At 46.8% G+C, this 12,518-nt stretch overlaps 1 protein-coding gene across 1 annotated transcript in view; it reads left to right on the top strand.

Annotated features, from left to right (window-relative positions):
• The first annotated feature begins 1,701 nt into the window (after positions 1-1,701).
• The window catches only part of LOC139546229 (alpha-aspartyl dipeptidase), a 41,249-nt gene continuing 30,432 nt past the window's right edge, over positions 1,702-12,518 (top strand). Inside the window, exon 1 of the mRNA XM_071354360.1 lies at positions 1,702-1,734. Coding sequence (XP_071210461.1) covers positions 1,710-1,734 — 25 coding nt within the window. The 5' untranslated portion in view covers positions 1,702-1,709. The remainder of the gene's footprint in view (positions 1,735-12,518) is intronic.

Genomic DNA, 12,518 nt, shown 5'->3' on the forward strand with positions numbered 1-12,518 from the left:
ACAGCCGCAGTATGGTACGGCAGACTAATCTGAATGTTGGTCTTTACTGTCACCTATGGTTGTTTCAGTCACTGCTGACCAATCCATGCTGCTGAGAGACACCTTTTCATTTTACAATTGTGACTATAAAAATAAAAGGGAAAATAACAGTCATTATGTCAACAATAAAAAAAATAACTTTAATGAACTTAATGGCCATTTAATTGGCCATCTTAATGCCATTGTGTTAGATTTGTGTCCGACTGTTTGAATTATGGTATTAATAGATCACACATCTCAGACCCAAATGGAACCAGAGGACGCATCATTAACAGTTATCCAAACCCAGAACAGGGTTATCCAAACCCAGAACAGGGTTATTCAAACCCAGAACACGGTTATCCAAACCCAGAACACGGTTAACCAAACCCAGAACACGGTTATCCAAACCCAGAACACGTTATCCAAACCCAGAACAGGGTTATTCAAACCCAGAACAGGGTTATTCAAACCCAGAACACGGTTATCCAAACCCAGAACACGGTTAACCAAACCCAGAACACGGTTATCCAAACCCAGAACACGTTTATCCAAACCCAGAACACGGTTATCCAAACCCAGAACACGGTTATCCAAACCCAGAACACGTTTATCCAAACCCAGAACACGTTTATCCAAACCCAGAACACGGTTATCCAAACCCAGAACACGGTTATCCAAACCCAGAACACGGTTAACCAAACCCAGAACACGGGTATCCAAACCCAGAACACAGTTATCCAAACCCAGAACACAGGTTATCCAAACCCAGAACACGGTTATCCAAACCCAGAACACGGTTATCCAAACCCAGAACACGGTTATCCAAACCCAGAACACGGTTATCCAAACCCAGAACACGTTATCCAAACCCAGAACAGGGTTATCCAAACCCAGAACAGGGTTATCCAAACCCAGAACACGGGTATCCAAACCCAGAACACGGTTAACCAAACCCAGAACACGGTTATCCAAACCCAGAACACAGTTATCCAAACCCAGAACACGGTTATCCAAACCCAGAACACGGTTATCCAAACCCAGAACACGGTTATCCAAACCCAGAACACGGTTATCCAAACCCAGAACACGTTATCCAAACCCAGAACAGGGTTATCCAAACCCAGAACACGGTTATCCAAACCCAGAACACCGGTATCCAAACCCAGAACACGTTTATCCAAACCCAGAACACGGTTATCCAAACCCAGAACACGGTTATCCAAACCCAGAACACGGTTATCCAAACCCAGAACACGTTATCCAAACCCAGAACAGGGTTATCCAAACCCAGAACACGGTTATCCAAACCCAGAACACCGGTATCCAAACCCAGAACACGGTTAACCAAACCCAGAACACGTTAATCCAAACCCAGAACACGTTTATCCAAACCCAGAACACGGTTATCCAAACCCAGAACAGGGTTATCCAAACCCAGAACACGGTTATCCAAACCCAGAACATGGGTATCCAAACCCAGAACATTCATTTGCCCTCAAAACTTTAGACAGATAGACTAACGTCTGAAACTATTATTATTGCAGCAATAATAAAACATTTTACTGGCACAGACAAATAATGGAGTTTAGCTGGGAATTCAGGTATTCAATTTATTGTCAAATGTAACTATTTTTCTATATACATGTTCTAATTGTAACGGATTTCCTCTTCGTCTGAAGAGGAGTAGCATGGATCGGACCAATGTGCAGCGTGGTAAGTGTCCATAATGAGAAGTTTAATAAATCATACTGAACAAAATAACAAAAGCACAAACCATCCACCGAAACAGTGCCGTATGGTGCAAACACTAACACAGGAAACAACCACCCACAAAACACAATAGAAAACAGGCTACCTAAATATGGCTCCCAATCAGAGACAATGACTGACACCTACCTCTGATTGAGAACCATACTAGGCCAAACACATAGAAATATAACAACAGAACAAAACATAGAAAAACATAGAATGCCCACCCCAACTCACGCTCTGACCAACTAAAATAAAGACATAACAAAGGAACTAAGGTCAGAACGTGACACTAATGGTATCAGGTATTTAAAAATATATATTTTGTGTTAAAATAAAGAAAATGATATGTGCATCATTTGCATAAACGCACTGGGTATATTTTCATATATGAATAAATCAACATAACGGTTTTGGAATAGGGTTGCAGCCCCCAAAAACGTGTTCTGTCTAGGCCTGTCTCATTAATTACTGTTGCATAATTCAACAAGTATATCAATAGCAGGATACTCTCAGATTAAAGATAAACAGTTTGGTTCTAGATTATACCTATCTATGCGTACTTTAGATCGTTTGTCAGATCAGACATAATATCACTACAGAGTGTTCATTTTAGGAAGCGGCTTTCATTTCAGCTCATCTAGTTTGTAAACATTTCAACTGTATTAAAGTTTAACTTGAACAACCAATCAAAATAATGGTCTCTTTCCCGGACGAAGCTTTACGTTCTTTGTAGATGCAACAGAAAGACGATGTATTCCGATGAGCCCATTTCATCCATGAACACGTCGTATTTGACAGGTCATTACAAACATTTCCGAAGGTCGCAACGTTAACGGGAAGAAACGAAAGGCACAAGCAAGAGTTTGAAAGAGTCGCAGATCAGACAACCCAGTTAGATTAACAAGAATTTAAGCTTTTAAATTATATAAACTACTTGTATGTTCATAAATGTTTAATATTACGATTATTTATTTGAATTGCGCGCCTTCTCCAATTTCACCGGATGTTGTCCACTTATCCCTAAGAAGTTTTAACGGGAAGAAACGACAGGCACAAGCAAGAGTATGAAAGAGTCGCAGGAGTAAAATGAAAGCAAATCGATCCAGTGAGATTTAAGTGATAAGTGGATTTTTCACCCTTCTTACACAGGAAATAGACGGCTCGAAAAGACAGATCGTCAGGTGTGCGATTATCCTATTCCCTATATAGTGCCCTCTATGTGCCAAGCCAGTCCTCCTTCCTTACTAAATACTGCTCCCCCCTCAAACCAGTCCTGCTTCCTTACTAAATACTGCTCCCCCCTCAAACCAGTCCTGCTTCCTTACTAAATACTGCTCCCCCCTCAAACCAGTCCTGCTTCCTTACTAAAAACTGCTCCCCCTCAAACCAGTCCTGCTTCCTTACTAAATACTGCTCCCCCACAAACCAGTCCTGCTTCCTTACTAAATACTGATCCCCCACAAACCAGTCCTGCTTCCTTACTAAATACTGCTCCCCCTCAAACCAGTCCTGCTTCCTTACTAAATACTGCTCCCCCCTCAAACCAGTCCTGCTTCCTTACTAAATACTGCTCCACCCTCAAACCAGTCCTGCTTCCTTACTAAATACTTCTCCCCCCTCAAACCAGTCCTGCTTCCTTACTAAATACTGCTCCACCCTCCACCCAGCCTGTAACGTTACAAAATGTGATAAAAGTCAAGGGGTTTGAATACTTTCCGAATGCACTGTACATGCAGACACAGCACCACTCAAAGACTGGAGTTTAATACTCCTGGTATTGGATATGACTGAAAAATGACCTCAAAGACATTCATACCTGAACTGTACCATTATTTGCCAAGGTAGAGTACATGATCAGTGAATATATTACATGTACAGGCTACAATGTGGGGATCTCATGCACGGTAATAACTACATGTATATACGATTTGCATCCTTGGCACAAAGTTATATATTCTACTCAATCCATAGGCTTCATTAATGTCATTCAGACTGTTTTGAAGTTGATACAACTGGCTATGATAGCTGAGGTTCATAGCTAGGTTCTGAACTAATATGTATACCAAATGTTTTAGGGTCTATATACTATATATATATACAGGGTCAGTTCAGTACCATATTAACAATGTACAGGGATACTGGAGTGATGGAGGTAGATATATATAGGGGGAAGGAGACAGGGATACTGGAGTGATGGAGGTAGATATGTATAGGGGGAAGGAGACAGGGATACTGGAGTGATGGAGGTAGATATGTATAGGGGGAAGGGGACAGGGATACTGGAGTGATGGAGGTAGATATGTATAGGGGGAAGGGGACAGGGATACTGGAGTGATGGAGGTAGATATGTATAGGGGGAAGAGGCTCCTGGAGTGATGGAGGTAGATATGTATAGGGGGAAGGGGATACTGGAGTGATGGAGGTAGATATGTATAGGGGGAAGGGGACAGGGATACTGGAGTGATGGAGGTATATATGTATAGGGGGAAGGGGACAGGGATACTGGAGTGATGGAGGTAGATATGTATAGGGGGAAGGAGACAGGGATACTGGAGTGATGGAGGTAGATATGTATAGGGGGAAGGGGACAGGGATACTGGAGTGATGGAGGTAGATATGTATAGGGGGAAGAGGCTCCTGGAGTGATGGAGGTAGATATGTATAGGGGGAAGGGGATACTGGAGTGATGGAGGTAGATATGTATAGGGGGAAGGAGACAGGGATACTGGAGTGATGGAGGTAGATATGTATAGGGGGAAGGGGACTGGGATACTGGAGTGATGGAGGTAGATATGTATAGGGGGAAGGGGGCAGGGATACTGGAGTGATGGAGGTAGATATGTATAGGGGGAAGGAGACAGGGATACTGGAGAGTTAGAGGTAGATATGTATAGGGGGAAGGGGACAGGGATACTGGAGTGATGGAGGTAGATATGTATAGGGGGAAGGGGACAGGGATACTGGAGTGATGGAGGTAGATATGTATAGGGGGAAGAGGCTCCTGGAGTGATGGAGGTAGATATGTATAGGGGGAAGGGGACAGGGATACTGGAGGGATGGAGGTAGATATGTATAGGGGGAAGGGGACAGGGATACTGGAGTGATGGAGGTAGATATGTATAGGGGGAAGAGGCTCCTGGAGTGATGGAGGTAGATATGTATAGGGGGAAGGGGACAGGGATACTGGAGTGATGGAGGTAGATATGTATAGGGGGAAGGGGACAGGGATACTGGAGTGATGGAGGTAGATATGTATAGGGGGAAGAGGCTCCTGGAGTGATGGAGGTAGATATGTATAGGGGGAAGGGGACAGGGATACTGGAGTGATGGAGGTAGATATGTATAGGGGGAAGGGGACAGGGATACTGGAGTGATGGAGGTAGATATGTATAGGGGGAAGGGGCTACTGGAGTGATGGAGGTAGATATGTATAGAGGGAAGGAGACAGGGATACTGGAGTGATGGAGGTAGATATGTATAGGGGGAAGGGGACAGGGATACTGGAGTGATGGAGGTAGATATGTATAGGGGGAAGGGGACAGGGATACTGGAGTGATGGAGGTAGATATGTATAGGGGGAAGGGGATACTGGAGTGATGGAGGTAGATATGTATAGGGGGAAGGAGACAGGGATACTGGAGTGATGGAGGTAGATATGTATAGGGGGAAGGGGACAGGGATACTGGAGTGATGGAGGTAGATATGTATAGAGGGAAGGAGACAGGGATACTGGAGTGATGGAGGTAGATATGTATAGGGGGAAGGGGACAGGGATACTGGAGTGATGGAGGTAGATATGTATAGGGGTAATGAGACAGGGATACTGGAGTGATGGAGGTAGATATGTATAGGGGGAAGGAGACAGGGATACTGGAGTGATGGAGGTAGATATGTATAGGGGGAAGGGGACAGGGATACTGGAGTGATGGAGGTAGATATGTATAGGGGGAAGGAGACAGGGATACTGGAGTGATGGAGGTAGATATGTATAGGGGGAAGGAGACAGGGATACTGGAGTGATGGAGGTAGATATGTATAGGGGGAAGGGGACAGGGATACTGGAGTGATGGAGGTAGATATGTATAGGGGGAAGGGGATACTGGAGTGATGGAGGTAGATATGTATAGGGGACAGGGATACTGGAGTGATAGAGGTAGATATGTATAGGGGGAAGGGGACAGGGATACTGGAGTGATGGAGGTAGATATGTATAGGGGGAAGGGGATAGGGATACTGGAGTGATGGAGGTAGATATGTATAGGGAGAAGGAGACAGGGATACTGGAGTGATGGAGGTAGATATGTATAGGGGGAAGGGGACAGGGATACTGGAGTGATGGAGGTAGATATGTATAGGGGGAAGAGGCTCCTGGAGTGATGGAGGTAGATATGTATAGGGGAAGGGGATACTGGAGTGATGGAGGTAGATATGTATAGGGGGAAGGAGACAGGGATACTGGAGTGATGGAGGTAGATATGTATAGGGGGAAGGGGACAGGGATACTGGAGTGATGGAGGTAGATATGTATAGGGGGAAGAGGCTCCTGGAGTGATGGAGGTAGATATGTATAGGGGGAAGGGGACAGGGATACTGGAGTGATGGAGGTAGATATGTATAGGGGGAAGGGGACAGGGATACTGGAGTGATGGAGGTAGATATGTATAGGAGGAAGAGGCTCCTGGAGTGATGGAGGTAGATATGTATAGGGGGAAGGGGACAGGGATACTGGAGTGATGGAGGTAGATATGTATAGGGGGAAGGGGACAGGGATACTGGAGTGATGGAGGTAGATATGTATAGGGGGAAGAGGCTCCTGGAGTGATGGAGGTAGATATGTATAGGGGGAAGGGGACAGGGATACTGGAGTGATGGAGGTAGATATGTATAGGGGGAAGGGGACAGGGATACTGGAGTGATGGAGGTAGATATGTATAGGGGGAAGGGGCTACTGGAGTGATGGAGGTAGATATGTATAGAGGGAAGGAGACAGGGATACTGGAGTGATGGAGGTAGATATGTATAGGGGGAAGGGGACAGGGATACTGGAGTGATGGAGGTAGATATGTACAGGGGGAAGGGGACAGGGATACTGGAGTGATGGAGGTAGATATGTATAGGGGGAAGGGGATACTGGAGTGATGGAGGTAGATATGTATAGAGGGAAGGAGACAGGGATACTGGAGTGATGGAGGTAGATATGTATAGGGGGAAGGGGAAAGGGATACTGGAGTGATGGAGGTAGATATGTATAGGGGTAATGAGACAGGGATACTGGAGTGATGGAGGTAGATATGTATAGGGGGAAGGAGACAGGGATACTGGAGTGATGGAGGTAGATATGTATAGGGGGAAGGGGACAGGGATACTGGAGTGATGGAGGTAGATATGTATAGGGGGAAGGGGACAGGGATACTGGAGTGATGGAGGTAGATATGTATAGGGGGAAGGAGACAGGGATACTGGAGTGATGGAGGTAGATATGTATAGGGGGAAGGAGACAGGGATACTGGAGTGATGGAGGTAGATATGTATAGGGGGAAGGGGACAGGGATACTGGAGTGATGGAGGTAGATATGTATAGGGGGAAGGGGATACTGGAGTGATGGAGGTAGATATGTATAGGGGACAGGGATACTGGAGTGATAGAGGTAGATATGTATAGGGGGAAGGAGACAGGGATACTGGAGTGATGGAGGTAGATATGTATAGGGGGAAGGGGACAGGGATACTGGAGTGATGGAGGTAGATATGTATAGGGGTAATGAGACAGGGATACTGGAGTGATAGAGGTAGATATGTATAGGGGGAAGGGGACAGGGATACTGGAGTGATGGAGGTAGATATGTATAGGGGGAAGGGGACAGGGATACTGGAGTGATGGAGGTAGATATGTATAGGGGGAAGGGGACAGGGATACTGGAGTGATGGAGGTAGATATGTATAGGGGGAAGGGGCTACTGGAGTGATGGAGGTAGATATGTAAATAGGGAAGGAGACAGGGATACTGGAGTGATGGAGGTAGATATGTATAGGGGGAAGGGGACAGGGATACTGGAGTGATGGAGGTAGATATGTACAGGGGGAAGGGGACAGGGATACTGGAGTGATGGAGGTAGATATGTATAGGGGGAAGGGGATACTGGAGTGATGGAGGTAGATATGTATAGAGGGAAGGAGACAGGGATACTGGAGTGATGGAGGTAGATATGTATAGGGGGAAGGGGAAAGGGATACTGGAGTGATGGAGGTAGATATGTATAGGGGTAATGAGACAGGGATACTGGAGTGATGGAGGTAGATATGTATAGGGGGAAGGAGACAGGGATACTGGAGTGATGGAGGTAGATATGTATAGGGGGAAGGGGACAGGGATACTGGAGTGATGGAGGTAGATATGTATAGGGGGAAGGGGACAGGGATACTGGAGTGATGGAGGTAGATATGTATAGGGGGAAGGAGACAGGGATACTGGAGTGATGGAGGTAGATATGTATAGGGGGAAGGAGACAGGGATACTGGAGTGATGGAGGTAGATATGTATAGGGGGAAGGGGACAGGGATACTGGAGTGATGGAGGTAGATATGTATAGGGGGAAGGGGATACTGGAGTGATGGAGGTAGATATGTATAGGGGACAGGGATACTGGAGTGATAGAGGTAGATATGTATAGGGGGAAGGAGACAGGGATACTGGAGTGATGGAGGTAGATATGTATAGGGGGAAGGGGACAGGGATACTGGAGTGATGGAGGTAGATATGTATAGGGGTAATGAGACAGGGATACTGGAGTGATAGAGGTAGATATGTATAGGGGGAAGGGGACAGGGATACTGGAGTGATGGAGGTAGATATGTATAGGGGGAAGGGGACAGGGATACTGGAGTGATGGAGGTAGATATGTATAGGGGGAAGAGGCTCCTGGAGTGATGGAGGTAGATATGTATAGGGGAAGGGGATACTGGAGTGATGGAGGTAGATATGTATAGGGGGAAGGAGACAGGGATACTGGAGTGATGGAGGTAGATATGTATAGGGGGAAGGGGACTGGGATACTGGAGTGATGGAGGTAGATATGTATAGGGGGAAGGGGGCAGGGATACTGGAGTGATGGAGGTAGATATGTATAGGGGGAAGGAGACAGGGATACTGGAGAGTTAGAGGTAGATATGTATAGGGGGAAGGGGACAGAGATACTGGAGTGATGGAGGTAGATATGTATAGGGGGAAGGGGCCAGGGATACTGGAGTGATGGAGGTAGATATGTATAGGGGGAAGAGGCTCCTGGAGTGATGGAGGTAGATATGTATAGGGGGAAGGGGTCAGGGATACTGGAGTGATGGAGGTAGATATGTATAGGGGGAAGGGGACAGGGATACTGGAGTGATGGAGGTAGATATGTATAGGGGGAAGGGGATACTGGAGTGATGGAGGTAGATATGTATAGAGGGAAGGAGACAGGGATACTGGAGTGATGGAGGTAGATATGTATAGGGGGAAGGAGACAGGGATACTGGAGTGATGGAGGTAGATATGTATAGGAGGAAGGAGACAGGGATACTGGAGTGATGGAGGTAGATATGTATAGGGGGAAGGAGACAGGGATACTGGAGTGATGGAGGTAGATATGTATAGGGGGAAGGGGACAGGGATACTGGAGTGATGGAGGTAGATATGTATAGAGGGAAGGAGACAGGGATACTGGAGTGATGGAGGTAGATATGTATAGAGGGAAGGAGACAAGGATACTGGAGTGATGGAGGTAGATATGTATAGGGGGAAGGGGACAGGGATACTGGAGTGATGGAGGTAGATATGTATAGGGGTATTGAGATAAGGGATACTGGAGTGATGGAGGTAGATATGTATAGGGGGAAGGGGATACTGGAGTGATGGAGGTAGATATGTATAGGGTACAGGGATACTGGAGTGATGTAGGTAGATATGTATAGGGGTATGGAGACAGGGATACTGGAGTGATGGAGGTAGATATGTATAGGGGTAAGGGGACAGAGATACTGGAGTGATGGAGGTAGATATGTATAGGGGGAAGGGGACAGGGATACTGGAGTGATGGAGGTAGATATGTATAGAGGGAAGGAGACAGGGATACTGGAGTGATGGAGGTAGATATGTATAGATGGAAGGGGACAGGGATACTGGAGTGATGGAGGTAGATATGTATAGGGGGAAGGGGACAGGGATACTGGAGTGATGGAGGTAGATATGTATTGGGGTAATGGGACAGAGATACTGGAGTGATGGAGGTAGATATGTATAGGGGGAAGGGGACAGGGATACTGGAGTGATGGAGGTAGATATGTATAGAGGGAAGGAGACAGGGATACTGGAGTGATGGAGGTAGATATGTATAGAGGGAAGGGGACAGGGATACTGGAGTGATGGAGGTAGATATGTATAGGGGGAAGGGGACAGGGATACTGGAGTGACGGAGGTAGATATGTATAGAGGGAAGGAGACATGGATACTGGAGTGACAGAGGTAGATATGTATAGGGGGAAGTGGGCAGGGATACTGGAGTGATGGAGGTAGATATGTATAGGGGGAAGGGGACAGGGATACTGGAGTGATGGAGGTAGATATGTATAGGGGGAAGGGGACAGGGATACTGGAGTGATGGAGGTAGATATGTATAGGGGGAAGGGGATACTGGAGTGATGGAGGTAGATATGTATAGAGGGAAGGGGACAGGGATACTGGAGTGATGGAGGTAGATATGTATAGGGGTAAGGGGACAGGGATACTGGAGTGATGGAGGTAGATATGTATAGGGGGAAGGGGATACTGGAGTGATGGAGGTAGATATGTATAGAGGGAAGGGGACATGGATACTGGAGTGATGGAGGTAGATATGTATAGGGGACAGGAATACTGGAGTGATGGAGGTAGATATGTATAGGGGACAGGGATACTGGAGTGATGGAGGTAGATATGTATAGGGGACAGGGATACTGGAGTGATGGAGGTAGATATGTATAGAGGGAAGGGGACAGGGATACTGGAGTGATGGAGGTAGATATGTATAGGGGGAAGGGGACAGGGATACTGGAGTGATGGAGGTAGACATGTATAGGGGACAGGGATACTGGAGTGATGGAGGTAGATATGTATAGAGGGAAGGGGACAGGGATACTGGAGTGATGGAGGTAGATATGTATAGGGGGAAGGGGACAGGGATACTGGAGTGATGGAGGTAGATATGTATAGGGGGAAGGAGACAGGGATACTGGAGTGATGGAGGTAGATATGTATAGGGGGAAGAGGCTCCTGGAGTGATGGAGGTAGATATGTATAGGGGGAAGGGGACAGGGATACTGGAGTGATGGAGGTAGATATGTATAGGGGGAAGGGGACAGGGATACTGGAGTGATGGAGGTAGATATGTATAGGGGGAAGAGGCTCCTGGAGTGATGGAGGTAGATATGTATAGGGGGAAGGGGACAGGGATACTGGAGTGATGGAGGTAGATATGTATAGGGGGAAGGGGACAGGGATACTGGAGTGATGGAGGTAGATATGTATAGGGGGAAGGGGCTACTGGAGTGATGGAGGTAGATATGTATAGAGGGAAGGAGACAGGGATACTGGAGTGATGGAGGTAGATATGTATAGGGGGAAGGGGACAGGGATACTGGAGTGATGGAGGTAGATATGTATAGGGGGAAGGGGACAGGGATACTGGAGTGATGGAGGTAGATATGTATAGGGGGAAGGGGATACTGGAGTGATGGAGGTAGATATGTATAGGGGGAAGGAGACAGGGATACTGGAGTGATGGAGGTAGATATGTATAGGGGGAAGGGGACAGGGATACTGGAGTGATGGAGGTAGATATGTATAGAGGGAAGGAGACAGGGATACTGGAGTGATGGAGGTAGATATGTATAGGGGGAAGGGGACAGGGATACTGGAGTGATGGAGGTAGATATGTATAGGGGTAATGAGACAGGGATACTGGAGTGATGGAGGTAGATATGTATAGGGGGAAGGAGACAGGGATACTGGAGTGATGGAGGTAGATATGTATAGGGGGAAGGGGACAGGGATACTGGAGTGATGGAGGTAGATATGTATAGGGGGAAGGAGACAGGGATACTGGAGTGATGGAGGTAGATATGTATAGGGGGAAGGAGACAGGGATACTGGAGTGATGGAGGTAGATATGTATAGGGGGAAGGGGACAGGGATACTGGAGTGATGGAGGTAGATATGTATAGGGGGAAGGGGATACTGGAGTGATGGAGGTAGATATGTATAGGGGACAGGGATACTGGAGTGATAGAGGTAGATATGTATAGGGGGAAGGGGACAGGGATACTGGAGTGATGGAGGTAGATATGTATAGGGGGAAGGGGATAGGGATACTGGAGTGATGGAGGTAGATATGTATAGGGAGAAGGAGACAGGGATACTGGAGTGATGGAGGTAGATATGTATAGGGGGAAGGGGACAGGGATACTGGAGTGATGGAGGTAGATATGTATAGGGGGAAGAGGCTCCTGGAGTGATGGAGGTAGATATGTATAGGGGAAGGGGATACTGGAGTGATGGAGGTAGATATGTATAGGGGGAAGGAGACAGGGATACTGGAGTGATGGAGGTAGATATGTATAGGGGGAAGGGGACAGGGATACTGGAGTGATGGAGGTAGATATGTATAGGGGGAAGAGGCTCCTGGAGTGATGGAGGTAGATATGTATAGGGGGAAGGGGACAGGGATACTGGA

The sequence above is a fragment of the Salvelinus alpinus genome, chromosome 20, assembly GCF_045679555.1.
Source record: "Salvelinus alpinus chromosome 20, SLU_Salpinus.1, whole genome shotgun sequence".
In the NCBI taxonomy this organism is placed as follows: Eukaryota; Metazoa; Chordata; class Actinopteri; order Salmoniformes; family Salmonidae; genus Salvelinus; species Salvelinus alpinus.